The sequence below is a fragment of the Sinocyclocheilus rhinocerous genome, unplaced genomic scaffold (genome assembly GCF_001515625.1).
Source record: "Sinocyclocheilus rhinocerous isolate Xijiao unplaced genomic scaffold, SAMN03320098_v1.1 scaffold1211, whole genome shotgun sequence".
NCBI lineage: Eukaryota > Metazoa > Chordata > Actinopteri > Cypriniformes > Cyprinidae > Sinocyclocheilus > Sinocyclocheilus rhinocerous.
Genome location: NW_015670979.1, coordinates 845469 through 864982, shown reverse-complemented (window position 1 = coordinate 864982; position 19514 = coordinate 845469). Strand labels below are relative to the sequence as shown.

General features: G+C 37.8%; 1 protein-coding gene across 1 annotated transcript in view; it reads left to right on the top strand.

Annotated features, from left to right (window-relative positions):
- Positions 1 to 19514, top strand: part of LOC107734449 (serine/threonine-protein kinase DCLK1) — a 54331-nt gene that overhangs the window by 23132 nt on the left and 11685 nt on the right. Inside the window, exons 4-6 of the mRNA XM_016546412.1 lie at positions 1496 to 1595; positions 5743 to 5850; positions 17167 to 17261. Coding sequence (XP_016401898.1) covers positions 1496 to 1595; positions 5743 to 5850; positions 17167 to 17261 — 303 coding nt within the window. The remainder of the gene's footprint in view (positions 1 to 1495; positions 1596 to 5742; positions 5851 to 17166; positions 17262 to 19514) is intronic.

Here is a 19514-nt window from a genome sequence, read left to right as displayed (position 1 = left end):
AATTGATAGGAAGAGGCATCACTCACCAGACCAAAACACTCACCCTCCAAGTTAGAACCCTTCATAAGGAATCCATCGTCTTTTACATCATCGACTCTCCCAAACACGAACTTGTTTTAGGATATCCATGGCTCTCTACTCACGACCCCGAACTCTCATGGCATCAAGGCGAATTGACGCGCTGGTCATCTTTCTGTATGAGTCACTGTATCACTGCAACACCCCTCATATAAACTGAGACCAGTCCATGTGCTGATCGCGAAGTATTGCCAGTTTATCTGCCTTACCAAGCGTTACTCTTCCTCTGTTCCTGATTGATTTCCTGTGTATGATTCTGCCTGACTTCTTGACTCACGGTATTTGTACTCTGCCCCTTTTGTTCTAACGCCTGATAGGACTGATGTTTGTGTTTGGGCTCATTGCCTGCCTCTCCACTATTGTCTCTGCTTCTGCCCTTGTGTATGACGAACGATCTGCTTGCTTCTCTGACTTTGACCCTCTGCCTGATTATCGACATCTGTTTAAAGCCTTGACCTTTAATAAACTTCCGCTCATGGATTCTAACCAAACTCCAGCGTCTCTGTTACAGATACATGCTTAAACCATTCAGAACACCTTAGAAACTGCCTAGTTAAAAAAACTACTTGACAACTGCGTAGAAACATGCTTAAACCACTGAGAACACCTTAGCAGCTGGCAGCTAATCACAACTCACACTGTCTTCAGAAAAATGCAAAAATTGTTTTCTCATTTTCACATTCCTCAAGTTATCATTTATTTCCATTTATATAATTTTATAATAATAACTGATGCCATAGCAAACAAAAGTGCAATCTCAATGTCAGTTTCCAACCCCCCATGAATAAAATCAAATCAAGAAACTAAAATCAAGTTTCTGTACTCTCTCCCTTCATTACAAAAAATGTCTGTCTGGCTAATGAAGAATCATGCATTCTCTTCATTCAAGCTTTAGGGGGCTAGAATAGAAATCATACTTTGTCAGAAAAACAGGAATCATTTCCTGGTTCTTCTCTGAAAAGGTCCTCTGTAGCCCCCGTGTGGGTCTTGTGCTGTTCTCAAGTCTGATTACATATGCATTTTTTTACTTGTTGTCCCCTTGATTCATTGTTTGAAATGATCAAACTGTAAAAAGATTATCATTGCAGCGTCCCCAAAGATGGCCACAGGGCTGATGGGAAATGATGCTTGGCTGGAAGATCTAACTTCTTCTTGATTAGGGGCAATCAACAATAACATGGCTGGTGGTTACTCATCTTAAAAAGACATTAGAGATGGGCTCAGTAAAGCCTTCAAAGCCTTCTGGGTGGCGATCACGATCAAACCATCTCATTGTTTTTTTGAAGAAGAGAGGCTGGATCTGTAATTTGGGCTCTTAGATCATTAGGTTTTCTATCCTAAAGCCATTATTAAAGAGACATTCAGATGCTCTAATGGATCTAATGCTGCTAATGACTTTCTCTCTTTTCAATCGCAGGTCATATGCCTTCAAGATTTCTTTGGAGAGGAGGACATCTTCATCGCATGTGGCCCGGAGAAGTTCCGTTACCAGGATGACTTTATGTTGGATGACAGCGGTAAAGAGCCTTTCAGTAGTTGCCTTTGTATTCATTTGAGTGAAAAAACACTACTTGTCATGATCTCATCAGCAGAAGGTCCATGTGGATGGCAACTTCCACCTACCCAGAAATATTCTCTTTGTCCCGTCTTTAATGAATAACATCCTGTTACACATTAATTCATAAGAAGCTTATGACTGAGTCCATTAAAGTTTCATCCCACAAATGGGGAATATAAAATAAAGGCTTATTCCCCCTTAACGCCTACACCAGCCACTTCTCTAATGGGTGTCTGCCTTCGCCACTTGTCCTAGATGGATAGACCTCTTCTCCTCCTCTGGCCTCTCCTCTTCTTTTCTCTCCATGTTGTTCCTGTTGTGTTGTTGTTGTCAGGAAATGAGAATCTATATGTTTCTGTGTCTGGTTTCCTTTCATTAATGTTGTGAAGAGACAAAGGCTGTTCACTGTTTGGCTCCTCCTCTGTGCTGATGTGAGCTGAGTGAAGAGCAGGCGCCCCAGTTTTCTAAAATGTATTCGGAAGAGCTCTTTAATAAAAGAGACTTTATTGTCAAAACATCTCTCTCTCTCTCTCTCTCTATCTATCTCCCTCTCACCCCCTTACTATCTATCTATCTATCTCTCTCTCTCTCTCTCTCTATCTATCTATCTATCTATCTATAACAAATTCCTTGTGTGTTTGCACACACTTAAGGTAAGGTAAGGTTAATTGTATTAATCTCTTTCTCAAATTTGGCTTGGACAAAGGGCGTGCTGCTGCACAAAAAATACATAACATAAAAGACATTAACATATATAAAAAATACTCAAAGTGCCTTACAATTTAACCAAGTGAATTTATGCAGATAACATTCCCACCCTAATCATGTCAAAAAAAAAAAAAAAGTATCACTGAGTTGGAAAAAGGATCACCCCCCTCCTAAAAATGACTTGTAAATCAGGTGTAGGTAATCACCTTCTCAATGGCACACAAAGCTGTGATCAGCTGTGGTCATTTTGATTAGTTCAGTATGAACAGAGCTTTCCTGGAGCATTTCATTTCTTGGTAGTGCAACTGAAACAAACAATCAATTATGGGTGGCAAGACACTGTCAAAAGATCTCCGTGATTTATCAATGCCTAACAGCGAAGTCTATTATTAAGAAGTGGAAGGTATTTGGTACAACACAGACCCTCCCTGGATCAGGACAGCGCTCCAAACTGGATGAAAAAGCCAGGAGGAAACTGGTTTAATGACACATTTATGACAAAGTGGTCATTGTGTGCATGTGACAACAATATCACAAATTCTCCACAGATGTGGCTTGTATGGGAGTGTTGCAAGAAAAAAGCCACTCCTCAAGAAAGGCCACATGCAGGCACGTCTGAGCTTTGCCAAAATGCACCTTGAAGATTCTGAGGCAGACTAAAATTGACTAAAATTGAATTATTTGGCCCCATCACCAAACAATATGTCTGGCGGAAATCCAATACAGCTCACCATCCAAATAACAGCATTCCTCCAGTAAAGCATGGAGGTGGTGATATCCTGTTATGGGGGTGAAAAAGGTGAATGTCCTTGCATGGCCAAGACAGAGCCCAGACTTAAACCCCAATGAAAATCTGTGAAATTATTTCAGACTGCATTCCACAAAAGGTCACCATCAATTTTTTACTGAATTTGAGCAGTCCTGCAAAGAAGAGTAGGCAAATATTGCAAAGTCTAGATGTGCAAAGTTAGTAGAAGCATATCATAACAGACTAAAGGCTGTCATTAAAGCAAAAGGTGTTTCAACAAAATACTGACACAAGGCGGTGATCCTTTTTCCAACTCGGTGATTATTGTTGTTTATTTATTTTATTTTTTTCTGACATGTTGGTGTTATATCTTTCACTTGGATGTTGTAAGTTGCACTGTAAATACAGCTGGATGAAACAAAAACTGTGTCCGTCTTCATTTCAGGCTGCAGAGCAACAAAATGTGATTATTTTAAAGGGGAGTGATTCTTTTCTTTTTCTTTTTTTTACCCACTGTATGTCTCTCTCTGTCTTTCTCCCTCGCTCTCGCTCTCTATATCTATCTATATATCTATCTATCTGTCTGTCTATCGTCTGTGTGTGTCTCTAGCTATCTCTCTGTCCATCCATCCATCCATCTCTATCGGACTGTCTATCTGACAGATAAATGGCTGTAACCGAGTTACAGCTCCACTGTACAGAACAAATTTAATGAATGTCGAATGGTTTATCACATTGAATTAGAGCGAGTGCAGTCAATCATGAGTAGAGGTTTAATTACACAGGCACTAGTAGAGGAACACGTGCCACTCTAATGAGTTCTGATCAGAGCCGAGAGGAACATATGAAGCATGTCGATGACGAGATGGATGGAGCCAAAATGGCAGCCTTTGACGACAATGATTTCCCTGGAGGACGCATATTTAATATGAGCAGAATGGTAGCCCATAACTGCACACTGGCAGTGATATATCATGTTAATTTTTATTTGATACATAATACTCACAAGTTATGAAATTGTTGTTGATGAAAGATTATGTAAGGCTTAACAATTGTGAGAAAGCATATTTTTAAAACAAGACTTAGACTTAACAAGACTTGTGTCTTATAAAAGAAATGGATTTGTTAGTACTGGAGAGTTAAGTGCTGGAACTTTCTATCTATATGTAACTCCATAGAAACAGAGAGTGGAGTGGCGTCCTGCCCTTCAAGAAATCCTGCCTTAATAGACTGTGGCATTTACTGTCATACCTGGTGTCACAGTCTTATTGCTCTCTCAATGCATTATGTACACAGGGTTATTGCAGCAAAAGCAAAAATGGGATATATAAACACGGAGCATGCGAGAATATGAGCAGCACTTAATCTGCAGAGAATCTAATTTAATCTTCAGTCTCTGATCTCTGTTTAGGGTTAAGGTAGGGCTGGACGATATGGCCAAAATTGTTGTGTCTTATAAAAGAAATGGATTTGTTAGTACTGGAGAGTTAAGTGCTGGAACTTTCTATCTATATGTAACTCCATAGAAACAGAGAGTGGAGTGGCGTCCTGCCCTTCAAGAAATCCTGCCTTAATAGACTGTGGCATTTACTGTCATACCTGGTGTCACAGTCTTATTGCTCTCTCTCAATGCATTATGTACACAGGGTTATTGCAGCAAAAGCAAAAATGGGATATATAAACACGGAGCATGCAAGAATATGAGCAGCACTTAATCTGCAGAGAATCTAATTGAATCTTCAGTCTCTGATCTCTGTTTAGGGTTAAGGCCTTTTCCTCACTTGTAGCACTGCCATCTTTTTGATCACACTTGCATAAATGTGCTTCAATAAGCAGACTGTTTTTAAAGGAGGATTAATTTAGCGCTTCAGTTTAAGGATTATCTTCAGGCAGAGTTTGAGTTTGAGTTTTAGAGGACTTTTAAAGAGGATTTGAGCTGGCAATCGAACTAGACAGTCATTTGGTAGTGGGATATACAGTAGGAAAAGCTGTTGAAATAATGAAAATTAAGCAGTCAGCTATTGATTTAACATTTACTACTGATGTAATATTGTAAAATTCATTAATGGAGCACAATATGTTTGACATAACCATATTTAATCACCCATATTTATTGGCAGAACCATTTACTCATCCTCATGTCATTCCAGACCTTCCTTCCTTCCTGAGGATAGTTCACCCAAAAATGAAAATTGTCATATTTTACTAATGAATCCTGAGAGGTTCTGTCCCCCTAATGAAAGTTCAGGTAACCACAACTGAATAGATCCAAAAAGGCCATAAAGGCGTCGTAAAATAAATCCATATAAATCAGTTTAATCCAAACCTTGTGAATAGATGAGATTACTTTATATGATGAAAAAATTTTATTTAGACTTTTATTCACATAAAAACACATGCATAGAGAGCATTGGATATCGTAAACATGGAAACTCATGTGATATGATAGAAAAAAAGCTTCCATTTGAGCTTCCATGTTTACCATGCTGTGTGCTATGTGTGTCCATCTTTGCTAGATGAAACACCAAATACCAAAATTCTAAAAAAAATTTAAATGCATTAATTTTTCCACTGCCAAATAGAAATAATTTCATCAGTGCCTGACTTTTAGACCTCACTATCTATCTAATGGGATTTTGCTGTGTGACAGAGTGCAGAGTGGTGAAATCAACATCCTATGGGAAGATAGGGTCTCTAAACAGAAGCTCTCCTAGAAGTCTCGCCCTTTTCAGACACAGCAAGTCTCCTTCTGGATCAGGTAACATTTACATGTGCTTGTATATGCATGTTTATGCAACTGCAAATGCTTCTCTGAGTAGTTTCCTGTGTACACGTGAACCCCCTTCTCAAACATTTGCTCCTGATTGAACGTTTGTTAAAAAAAGGTAATTAACTTCTCACATCAGATAATAAACAAACGAATAGGAAGTCATGCGTGTGTGACAGCTCTCCGAGTAATAAAGCACCCCTCGTTGCCTGTGTACCCTTGGAGCGGAGTGTGTTTGCGTTCAGATATAGCTGTCTGATTCACAAGGGCGCATCCCGATGGAGAGGAGTCAAAGACGAGAGATACGAGATATTGAGGTATGGGGGAGGGAGGTAGATGGGGTGATGAGAGAGAGAGAGAGCGAGAGAGAGATGGAGGGGGGTAGTGTGACTCAGTCTTGCAGATCCACATTCAACTGTTGTGCAATGAATACTGTTGTGTGTGATCTGAATTATAGGCAATATGCGGTCTGCTTTTGTGCCAGGTTTATTGGTAATACTATGATGCCTTTGATATATGCTATTATCACCATGTTCATATTCCATACATGGTACTCCATATGCAAAAACTAACGGCATAAGCATTATGGTAGTGTATGGATTAAATCCAGAGTTCAAATTGTTCTATCCGGTTGTCATGGAGACGCAGGCTAAGGGGACTGTGGCTTGGAGACAATAGAGTTGTCCATATATGGGCATCCCTTCCTGTTTGGCAAGCTTAGCGGAGGCAGGCTCAGAGAGTGCGGCTCATCACTTCTAGTCAGACGGCTGGTTCTCAGCAGACACTCGCAGACATGAACCATAAAAGCGAGGAATCGGGTTTGCTTCGAGTGCTCGGTGTGCCAGTCATTCATTTTCACCATTCAGCCCGTTAATCCTATGAGAAACCCCTATAGGTTGAGGGGGAATATGTCAGGTTGACTCATGTTTGCAAAGGTTTCATTGCCCGGTTTGGTTTTAGGATAAATTCACTGCAGTGTGCAAAGATTGAATAATGGTTTTAAAAGAAAGTGCCAAGAAATTAAAAAGCTACAGACATTATACTTTTTATGTTAATCTAAAAGCTTCCAGGGTTTTCATTCAGAGGTCCATACTGGTCCCTGAAGGTCCGTGGAGAGAATAGGCTGGATAAAACAGGATATTTTTGTATTTGAATCCCACTTATACCTATTGTCTAACTAAGTGTTATATAATGTGCCAGTGTTAGTAATGTTCTTAACCCTATAAAGCCTATCATATTCGATACGGATATTAATAATGCCTCTAAATTATTAATATGAATAACAAACCTTTGCTGGAAATCCTGTTGTACACAATCTACAACATGTCCTCTGCCCTCTGATTGATAGTTCATACTTTTTAGCAAGAAAAAAAAACTTTTAGTATAATTCTAAAAATGTCCACCTTCAGGTTGTGGTACAAGTAAATGTATTTAAATGGAATAAAGTAAATGTAATAATACATTTTGTACTTTAAGTAATATTTCAAGACGGACATTTACTGGATTGAAGCAACTGAGGTTTACTTGATTATCCAAACATCATTTTTAGAAAAATTGTTAAAATGTGAGTATCAAATATGATGCATCATTTGTTCTCTCAGTCATCAATGTATTGTCCACCCACAATAAAAACTACAGAGCTTTGATCATCAAACTAAGCATTTAAATATTATTTTACAAAGACATATTATTTGTGAGATATAGAGTGACAACTGATATTTATGCATTTTATGTCAATAGCCTGTTATACTGTTATAAAGATCTAATTGATTTACATTACAAGCAATTTCATCTTACTTTTTAGCTAGATAAATATCAGCAACTGCACCAAATTGCATGTTTACTATAAAATTGAGGTGTTTCCCTTCTTGAGCTCCACATTCTCTGACTATATTCAATTCTATATAATATTGAGCAATAAAAAAAATCAAGGGATATATTATCCCCCAAAATTAAAATTCTGTCTTCATTTACGCTGTTGTCATTCCGAACGTTCTTTCCTTCTTCTATGGAACACAAAAGAAGATATTTTGAAGCATTTTGAAAGATTTTTTTTCAAAGTCAGCGGGCTCCAGTGTTGTTTTGTTCACTGTATTGAACAAAAACAGTTGGAACATTCTTCAAAATACCTTCTTTTATGTTCCACAGAAGAAAGGATGTCATACAGGTTTGGAATGATATGAAGGTGAGAAAATGATGACAGAATATTCATTTTTAGGTATTTCTCTATGCAATGATCTGTTTTTTATATAATTATTTTTTATAATTATTCATTATATTTTTTATTTCATGTAGTAATGTCAGTTAATGTTCTTAATGGAAATTATCATTAAGTGTGGATGAGAAAATCTCAACTTTTTAATTCTGGGGGTCCCAGGGTCGGTTGAGAGTCTGGGTTTGTGGTCCGTGGCTCTCTAAAGGTTAAAAAGCCCTGCCTTACTAAACTTTTCAGTTATTTGATTTAGCCTCCACCCGAATCTAAAGCATATAAACACACGCCTTATATCGTCTTTATTTCTCGCTCTCCTACTTGGAGTCCCACACTGGCGTGGGCAGGTGTATACATAGCGGAGGCGTCCTGTACTTTCTCAGCAAGGCACAACCAGTGGACAGATATGATTGCAATTGTAATTTTGTAGCTGTTGCGTTGCGTTTTAGTTGTTGCTTCTTCTGGGTTGTAGTCAATGGCATTTTATTCACATCTACTGCAAAAGCTGACGGTCAATATACCAAAAATTCCCATAATTGAAAGGATCAAACAGACTGGCTGATAAACAGACATCTCTCTTGTAATATGTCAGACAGCGTAGGTCAAATGTGAGATATTTCTTGGGATGAATCAGATTAGCGATTTGCAGAAAGGTCTGTGCTTACTTTAGAGAGCCGATTGATGAAGCTGCTCGCTGTATGAGTGCTGTTTATATAATACACCCTGTCAGGCTAAGTATAGCACATTGATTTCTGGTTGAGAGTGGCCTGCACACCTTTAAACACACATGAACGCACTTTACCTGATGAATTTCTACACAAATGGCACTGATGTACTGTTTGTGTACAGTTACGAGAAGCCTTTTGTTTTTTTAACACAACGAAAAACCAAAGCCAATGTCATTCTATGGATTATTCACAGTTTGAGCGGCGCAATCAAGTGTAGAGCTTGACAACACATTTAGAGGTGCTTTAACAAAGGAGACACAGTGAGACAGACATAAGCAGCCTCTCTCTGTCATATTTATCAACAGCTGTGTGGGCCGGCGGAGATGGTGCTCATCTGTGCCGTTCACATTACAGACTGCATCTGCATCCTTCTCTGCCTGTCCTATTTATCTATAATCTTAGGTCGTTTGCCTCCCGAATTTCTGTTAAGCTTTCCTTTGAATTTGCACGGATGAGCTTGGCCTCGTAGTCGACCAAATTTTTATCTGAGCAGTTTATCCAGAGAGTAATCTTTAATTAGAGCACCAGAGAGTAATCTCTAATCAGCTCCAAACACCGCTGGCTCACTGTCCTCAGGAAATGCAGAGCTGCTCCTGTCACTCAAATTCAGAGACCTTGTTATTATTCTTACTGTGTAATTCTGGCCAGTCGCACAGCTCGTTACTGACAAACCCACAAACAGCTCATTAACCCATTAGCATGTGCCCTACTGCAGGAAAACTAGATTTTGTTAATGTATGTTCCTTGTCTTATTGTGTGTGATTCATCTGTGGACGTTATTCCACAGAAAAAAAGTTAATTACTCATTTTTATATTTTTAAAGGAGACATATTATGCCCCTTTTTACAATATGTAATATAAGTCTCTGGTGTCCCCAGAATGTGTCTGTGAAGTTTCAGCTCAAAAATACTCCACAGATCATTTATTATGTCATTTTGAAAATGTCTATTTTGAGTGGAAGCAGAAACACACTGTTTTTCGGGCCTGTCTCTTTAAATGCAAATGAGCTGCTGCTCCCAGCCCCCTTTTCCAGAATAGAGCTGCGCCATGTTTATTTTAGATCTGTGTGGCAGCAGCAATATACAGTAAATAAATCAATAAATCCTCTGCTATCTTGTCTCCTCTGAGTCTGGGACTCTAAATAGTGTTTTGTGCTCGTCTGTGCAGCCAAAGACAGAACAGTTAGCGTGTTTTGCTCAAACTTTCGCCATGGCATTTGAACTGGTACACCGTTGTCGCTTGCGAAATCACAATGATGGCGCCGTGGGTGGAAACTTACAGATTAAGGGGCGGTAATATTATAATGAGATCCATTTGCCACGTCACCAAGGGAGCGAAATCAGACGCGCTCGTTTATAGCACTTAAAACCTGGAAAAGTCAGATTTTCATGATATGTCACCTTTAATCAAAGTGTATTAACTTCTTTCACCTGGTTCCAAAATATGAGTTTTAAATGTTCAGTAATATTATCAATTTGACTGCACCAACACTATCAGATGAGAACAAAACTTGAATTGAATTCAGCTGAATGGATCAATTGTTTTCTGTAGAGCTGATTTATAGCTGAATCGAATTTGTCTCATAATTGATTAATTTTGCAACATCGACACTGATACTGAACTGTCCCAACCTGAATAACAACACTACTGTCTTCTGTATGGCTGCTTATAGCTGAATCTGAACTCATTTCATAATTGATGAACTTTACAGTTATTGAACTGAACTGAACCAACACTGAATTGACTTGAGCTGAATAATGACACTGCTGTCTTGTTAGAGCAACTTTGCAGCAGAATTTCGATTTGTCTCATATTTAATGAAGTTTGCATCATTGATTGTTATTTTTCTGTTTATTATGGTGAAGCTGATTTGAAACAAACTGTACTGTATAAAGTGCTATGTAACTAAAGGTGACCTGACTCTTTTAATAAATATTAGCTAAACTCTAAAAAAAAAAAAGTTCATAAAAATAGGGTCCAACTGTGTAATTATGAAGGAACTATAGCGCATTGATTTTTCATAGGTGTTTTATGGTTAAAGGAAATGTCCGTAAACTTAACAGATAAAATCCTACCAGTACCTTTTCTATTTCTCTATGGATTTTTTTTCTCAGAGTGTAAGCTGCACACTGGTTAACATTTATACTTTTGGCATTTTTTTAATTCAAAGTGACTTGTACTGCATTCAGTATTGCACACATTTTATCAGTTTATGCGTTCCCTGGGAATTGAGCACCATTACTAACACCATTCTCTACTGTTTGAGCTACAGGAACATTTCAGGCTTTTGTCAGTAATGATTGTTTCTAGTCACTGTAGTTAGTACTCTAATTAAATGCTGCTTAATGTCAATGTCAGAGTTTATGGGCTAACACACACTTTTCCAATCCTGTCAATTCCCTATGGATATAAAAAGTCCAACCTTAATAATAAACAACCTTTTTGAACAATGGGAAGTTCATGGATGCTAAAGGTTCTTTAAGGATCAATGCCAATTAAGAACCTTTACTTTTAAGAGTATATAATGTTGTGAACCCTGATTTCAACAGAAGCATGTAAATTGTAGATTAGAGCCCACAATAGGAATGCTATTTAAAAAGAAAAAGTCTAAACAGTATAGATGTATAATATTGGCCATAACATAAACATAATCATTATCTACTTTATCTGTGTGTATCACTCTTTGCAATAAAAATGGTATGAAAAGTTGTGTTTATTTGTCAGTGATGGAATTAATTTTTCATAGCCCTTATTGCACAGAGACTGATATTACTGTATCCTGGTCCACTCTGTCTGGCTCTTCTCTGAAACCCTGTCGTGCATATCACATAGATGCACCGTAAATAGAAATTTCATTAAAAATTATATCCACTGTGAGACAGATGTGCTTGCTTTAATGTACTCCGAGCAGGTTGCTCTGCTCTTAGAATGGAGCTCTGAGCACCCCAGAGGACAGGCACAACCACAATCTGGATGCTCCATATATTTTAATAATGCAGAAGTGTATTTATATATAGTGTATTGCGTAATTCGTGTAAACATATAAAGTGTTCATTTTTTTTGCCAAGCACTCGATATACTTTATGTAATTCATTCATGTAATTACAACTTTACTTTTTAAAATTTCACTATCATTTCTCATTATTCAAACATCTCATAATTGACATATTGACTTAAAGGAATAATTCACCCAAAATTGAAAATTTGCTGAAAATTCACTCCTCTCAGGCCATCCAAGTATAGATGATAAGATAAGATATAGAAAGTCTCACATTAAAATCCACTAACATTTGTTTAGAACTGTTTTTGCTTGTAAACGGAGCTTGATCTGTGCATATTTCACTCCTGATTCATACGAGATTACATTTTCACTGGAGAAAGCAATATTATGGATAGAGGACTCATTTGAAGTAAAAAACATCTTAATCATGGATTTGTTTATTGCAAACACACAGCTTTCTGCTTTGCAATGTTGTAACTGATGGCAAAAAAGCCTTTTTTTTTGTAATGTCTATTCATTGATTCTCTCCTCTTTGAATTGTCTTTGGGGGCATTTTTTCTGCACATATTGATAGATGTAATGAATTTAATTTACAAAAACTTGGATCGATTAACAGCCCTAAAAACATAATCATCTCTTTTGTGACGGATCATAAGTCATTCATATTCACACAGAAGTTATTTCTGCTCAGCTGTAGTGGGAGTGTTAGATCAGGACAGGGGTATATCAGGGGAGGATACTGTGCCTCTTTCACGGTCCCTTTTGTATCATATCCTCGTTTTGAATTATGGACAAAGGGTCAGATGCAAACAGCGGACCAAACTGCACCTGGTGCGAAAAAGAGAGAAGTAAACAGCAGAGAGAGAGAGGAGGAGAGATGAGAGAGGTCACATCACTGGATCCATCCTCCCACAGCTGAGCATGTTACACAAGAGCAAACTCAGAGTCATTTCTCTCTTTTTAGTGTCTAAATTTATATTTGTATTATAAACCTTGCTGAACACATACATAAAATATGGCCATTCTCCCAGTAGTGCTGTAACATGCTCTATAGCTGCAGTCATTTATGTTTGTGTATTTATGGAGTGGGGAATGCATTCAATCTCCGCTTTGGTTATGAACGTGATGTTCAATTACTTGCAGTCGTGAAAATAGATGTTTGAGCTGTCAAACCTTCTTACGCTCATCTGTTATTATTCAGGGTGTGATAATATGAGGAATTTTGATCAAAATCAATTATTTTTTAAAACTTATACTTGATTCCCAACAGGGTCAGAAATAAACAGGGGCTTGGGGCAAAAATGCCCCCCAAAATCAAGATAAGGGGGCAAAAAATGCCCTTGCAGAATTAAGCTAGAACTATTACGGCTATCACAATTTAAGTGAAAAGTGAAATGAATGAAAAGTGTTGATTGCAGCATTAAATTTACAGTAGATTTGCTCACAAGTTTTTATGAACGTGCATAACTCACATTAGACTGAAGTCTTGGACTGCTTCAGTGTTCTTTTGCTTGCTTTCTTGATATAATTTATTCCCAGTTTGAATAACCGTTTTGTTTTTCGTGCTACCGAAATGTTTCGTGTACCAATGTGAAGTCTTCATTTTCCAATTTGTAAAAAGCAATAAACAAATTCATGAACGGTTCTTGGCTTGTTTTGTCTGTAGCCAGAATATGACATGCTTTTCCCCTACAAAAAAATTTAAAATAAATAAATAAAAACATTCTATTAATCGACATTAATAATCATTAAAATATCAAGAGCAATAATCAACAATGATTTAGCCATGATATTGCAGGTTTAACCTTTAATGAGGTCCTGGGGTGTATTCCAGAAAGCACGGTTAACTTACCGTCAGCTAAACCCTGAACTTTCGGTTGATTAACCCCAAACCTTGCTTACTCGAGTGGTTCCAAAAACGCATCCGGGAGTAAGTTCATTCAACTCAGAGTATGTTCCTGGTTAAGACTCAAGACATTCTCAACAGAGCGACGAATCGACGAGTCACTATGGAAACGGACGCTAAGAAAAAGCGCCATGCTGTTTCTTTCTTCTTCTTTTGTTCAATGGTCATTTACATGCTTAGTGCATATCGCCACCTTATTGATGGTTGTGCAATCATTTTTATTTTTTTCCATTTAAAGGCAGAGTAAGTGATTTCTGGTAGCCAATGTTGATATTTGAAATCACCAAAACAAACACGCCCCTACCCCAAAAGGGTCTTGCCCCTATTTTGATAGCTCCGCCCCACATATACGTACGCAACCCAGGCAACGATTGTAGATCACACGTGCGCTGAAGTGAACTAACCCTGGAACATAACCTGCTCCGGAGCAGGTTATCTTCAGAGAGCAAGTTACGGTTACTTACATACCCTGAATGTAACCTCTGATTTTGGAACCGAAAGCTGAGGTTATCCGCTCGCTTATCCTCAAACATACCTGTGTATGTCACATAACCTGCTTTTTGGAATACCCCCGTTTTAGTAATTTATAACCTATTTACATTATGCAGTTTTGTATAAATACATGTACTGTATGTGAGCAGCATTAAACTGTTGGTGTAAATAAACATCAAAGCCATGTCAGATGCATCTTATGCTCCACCTTTGCACAGTAAAAATGGCTTTTGTTGATGTTGAAAAAAAATTGAATGGTAACAGTCTATAATATTGTCACTGATTAAAGTAGCTGGTTAAATTTAAGTATTTGACACAACAGATACATTTTTAAAAAGTAGAGATAAAAATTGCTCTTACAAAGATACAAATGCCCCTCAAAACCAATTCCAGGGGGCAAATTAATGGAAAAGTTTATTTCTTTTCCATCTCCTTAATGGAAAAGTTTATTTCTGATCCTGGTTGCCAGTCCAGTTTTGAATATTCTGTCCTTGCTTTACATGTTCTCTAATCTTCCAAAAAAAAAGGGGTTTAAATTTGAACGCTTGTCTGAGGGGGTAGCTTTTTGCCATTTCTGATAGGGAACTTTGAAAACATGTTGGAGAACTAACCCCAAAATAAAACAGTGATGAGTCTGTCTGTGAAGCATCACTCACATCAAATTAATGAAGCACCACAGATGGTGCTAATGAGTGTACTTCTTCCCCCTAGTCTGACAAACACACACACACACACACACACTCACAGCTGAACATTTGGTCCTCATAAACCTCTTGATATTTAAAACAAAATGATTTGGACGATTGGAAGTCGTTTTTAGGCATGTTTCACTATGTATGAGGAAAATGTTCAAGATTTTAACCTCACAAGTATAGCAAAACCTGTAAACACTCACAAACACACTCACTCACAGCATTTCAAAGAGAATTTAGCGAACCCCAAAACTCCCAAACTGAATTCTTCAGCTTTCTTTGTTTGTTTGTTTCTTTTTCTTTCTTCTAGATTTAGATTTAATCACGTTCAGTAATAATAGACTGAAAGCTAAAAGTATTGACATCTAAAAATCTATAATTGATCTTTGTCTCTTTCCTGTAAACACCACATCGATCACACAGGGTCATGTTGACAAATTGCTTTTATAAAGAAGCGCTTTTTAAAACGGTTAATGTTCACCTGCTTTCAGAAACCAAATAAATGAATGAATAACTAAATAATTAAATAAATGCCTGAGAACAAATAATACTTAACCGAATTAATGAATAAATAAATACCTGAGATCAAATAACGTTAGAGATCACATTTAAATTACTTATATAGCCTAAGTAAAATGGTCATTTCTTATATATTTTCAGTAGGCTACACAAAAGGAGCGAGACCTTAGAAATCACTATCTCGTGTTAAAATACGGTAGTGTTTATGTTTGTATCTAGCTGTGGTTCGAGTGCCATTAAAGGTCTGTCGGTGAGAAGATTCGGCGCGTTCCCACCATTACCTCAGCCTCGCGCTCCTCCCACTACCGTACCGCACTGCTCGAGCGCGCGTCACAGCTACGCAGGCAGACCGCGAGCCAATGAGCGAGCAGCGGCTCACGCTCTGTACTCCGCTCTGCTCTCCGCTGCTCCATTCATTGGAATCCGCGCTCAGCGAGTGCTGCTGCTTTCTGCCACCTGGAATAGCACTGTGTCTCAAGATGCTGCAATACGAAGGTATGAGAGGCGGATTCGCTGCTCTTTTGCGGATACATGGGAAGCTGGCTTTTACTTTTTATGACGGAGTTTAATAGTGATGTTTATTCAGCTGGAATTGACGCCAGAAGGATTTTTATTTGATATGTATTTATATGTGAATCAGTAGGTTAATCATTTCTAATTTATTTAGTCTTCACAGGAGAGACGGAGGAGTGTTGTAACACAATTTGTTTAAACGTCTTTAACTGATTTTTTTACGCTATGTGTCTGAAACTTTTATATGATATTCACATATTTATCTGCTACAAAATAAAATAGTTTAGAAATTATCACTAGTCTGTAAATGAATTAACTAGTATGGGTTGCAACACGCTGTGCATTAAATTATTGTGGTAATTAAATTCAGTTCTCCAAAATAATTTTTCAATCATCCCTCATGTCATCTTAAGCATTTTAACATCAAGACTGTGTGTGTGTATGCACCTTTGTGGGTCTGTAATGTACTAATAGTGTTACAATTTATTCATATTATATTATTTTTAACAGTAGCTTTTGACACAATTAGTTTGGCCCAGTTCATATTTAATATTTAATCATTCTATGCATTTAAAAATTCATTGCAGTCATAAAACACATTGGTTTATTTCTGTTCTATAACTTCACTACAAGCTTTGACCTTTCCATTCATTCATACGCTAATAGCTGCTGCTTTTATTCCATTTCAAAAGTGAATTAGAATGGATATTATGCAGTTAAAAATATAATACTTATTTTTGCTACTTATTTAAATGTTGATGTTCTGTATAAATCACTGTTTTGGCGATGGATGTTTAACTTTTTTGTGTGTCCTGGTAACATGAGAGAGTGTAAAACTGGCAAGGGATAATTCCTAATCTGTATCAGCAAAAAGAGGCAGTCGCCTGTGAATATGAATCACTTCGGAGAGTTCAGATCTTCTCAGTGGTGTTTAGTGCAGTCATAACATGACTGATGGGCCTTGGAAGATGTGAGGTTGTAGAAATGGAGGGATTTGTGCCACTGGGTGTGTGGCGCTCTATCCGAAGAGGATTTGTTTAGGGATGCGAGTGTAGGAAGCAGGAGCAGCTGTGTGGGCGATTTCTTCTCTTCTTACTCACAGACAGGCTTTTGAAAAGCTCACTCTTTGAATATAAGAGCACTGGCAGCCTCCTGGGGACTCTTGAAATATTTGCTGAGCTTCATTCACAAACTTTGTACACTTTTTTTTTTGTGAACTCAGACATTTTTCCACTTTTTCTTTGTAGTGAATGGGACCCTAGCCAGTCAGCTGTCCACACCCCATTCTGCAAAATCGCCCAGTCCATCTCCCACCAGCCCAGGGAGCTTGAAGAAACACAGGGTAAGACCTTCTCTTCACAATCACCCTAATACACACACACAGGCCATGCTTTTACACTAGCTCTGCCCACCTGCCCAAACATAATCTTCTGCTGTCCACCTGGTGCATTTTATATAATCTATTATCTAAACCCAATTCTACTGTGTCAAAATGTGTCCTTTATGTGTCTACACTATGGCGTTTATTCAGTATATCGTGTGATTTGAGTGTCCAGATCCTTCTCTACTTAGAACATTCTTTTACCCTCCTCCGCCATCCAGGGCTCTATATAACGCGCTCCTTCTATGTTCTCAGGAAATGGACAAGGCCATCATTGACAGCACAGCTTAACTTCCCCACTTCTTCAAAGTGGCGCTAAGATCCACAATCAATCCTTAGTCTGGGCCACTACTTTTGGAAACATTCTGTCTCTCACGCTTCATCATCAGAGTTAAGCGTGAAAGTCCACTAGAGTCAGTCATGGAAAATTACTTCTGCTTGTAGTAGCGCAGCAATCTTGAAGTTACATTGAAACCGGGGTCCAAAATTAACATTTGCAATTAATCTGCCAGTATTTGAGAGAATAAATACCAAAACTTTCTTTACCTGCCATGAAGCTGTATTTTTCATGATTTGTGAACAAAATTTCATTTGTTTGGCATTTTTTTCCAGGTTGTCACTTGCAGCATCATATATAAGGTGGTATGTTTTCCGTGGCACCTAAAAACAAAGGAAATTGTGATATATCTATATTTCCCCTCTCAAGTGTCACCACATTGAGTTCTGAAGACTCCTAGATTTTTTTTAAGGTTTTTCACTGAAGTACAAGTCATCTGAAGATATGATTTTATTCATATACAGTTCATATACGTTTAAATTGAATCTCTCACATCACTTACATCAGTGAGGATGACTATATATGACTATACATATACAGTAAATCATTTACTATACTATACTATACAGTTTCTAATAATATTACCTGCCAACGAGCAAATAATGTTTTATTTACTCACCGAAACCCATTTTTACTCACATATGGTGCTTGGCGAGTGCTAATTTTGGACCCTGATTGAGACAGCATGGAGAAAGAAAAATGACATGATACATGTTGTTGAAGGAGCATGCAACTCACCAGGAAGTGTTTATTTATTCACATTTTTTCCATGAAACACATTACTATTTGGTTTCCGAGGAAAGTTTGTGCGCATTTGACCCAGTCAAACAGTCTCTAATACTGCAGTTGATAGACTAACGCAAAGAGGTTTAATGCAGTAGAAACTTCTCCTTCCCAGTCCAGAGTTCCTCTCAGGTTAAAATATGAGCCTAGCGATTACTCTGACTCTCTCTGTCTTCCATTCTTTCTGAGTGTCTGTCTATTCCTCTTTCTTAGTTCTGTGTGACTAAAATGCACTAGAGCATTCAATCATTGAGGATATTGCACTCCATTCCAAATGTTCAAAATGTTGAGCTTTTGGGACACATCAGATTCAGCTGCAGTGCTGTTTTACAGCCAGCAAAATCACGTGCTGATATTGACCCAAAATAGATTAATCAGAAACTGTTGGACACTACCAAACTGGAGTTTTACTGACCTTAAATCGGTTCATAGTGAAACTAGTTAATGCTCTGAACATGTTCTCACTGCGTTTTTATTAGTTAATGCCTTTCTCCTAAAAGTGCACTCTTATTATTGTTAACCCCTAAAAAAAGAAATAATTATTACAATTATTTCTGAAACCAAGATAAAAGATATTAGTATAATAAAAATTATTTTACATGGTTTGCCATGGGGCCACCATGTAAATATCACATGACCAGCTTTTTTTTTCTTTCTTGGTAACCCCCTGAATAGTTTCACTCACAGAATAAATTAATGGTTGATTGCAAATATGGCACTTCTTCAATAGCATTGCAGCTGAACATTTTTGCTTTTATATGACGTTAAAAGCAAAACGTAATTGACTGCACCTCTGAGAGAAAGTACAGACATGTTCAAATTTTTATATTCTAAATGGTTCCAGATTGCATTAGAAGTGGCTAAACTTCCTCTTGAGGAAGAGTCTGAGAGACAGAGATGCCGAGCACTTTGTGTTTGCCCTCCACCCACTAGCAAAGACTCTCAGATTCTCGTCATACTTTCACTTATCTCGCACCGCAGCCTGAGCTCTTGAAGTTGGATGATCTCTCTGCGGTTTGATTTTGTCAGATGGCTTTGCTCTCAGCTCATTGCTGTTGCAGAATGAAAATTTGGGACAGTCAGATCTGCCCAAA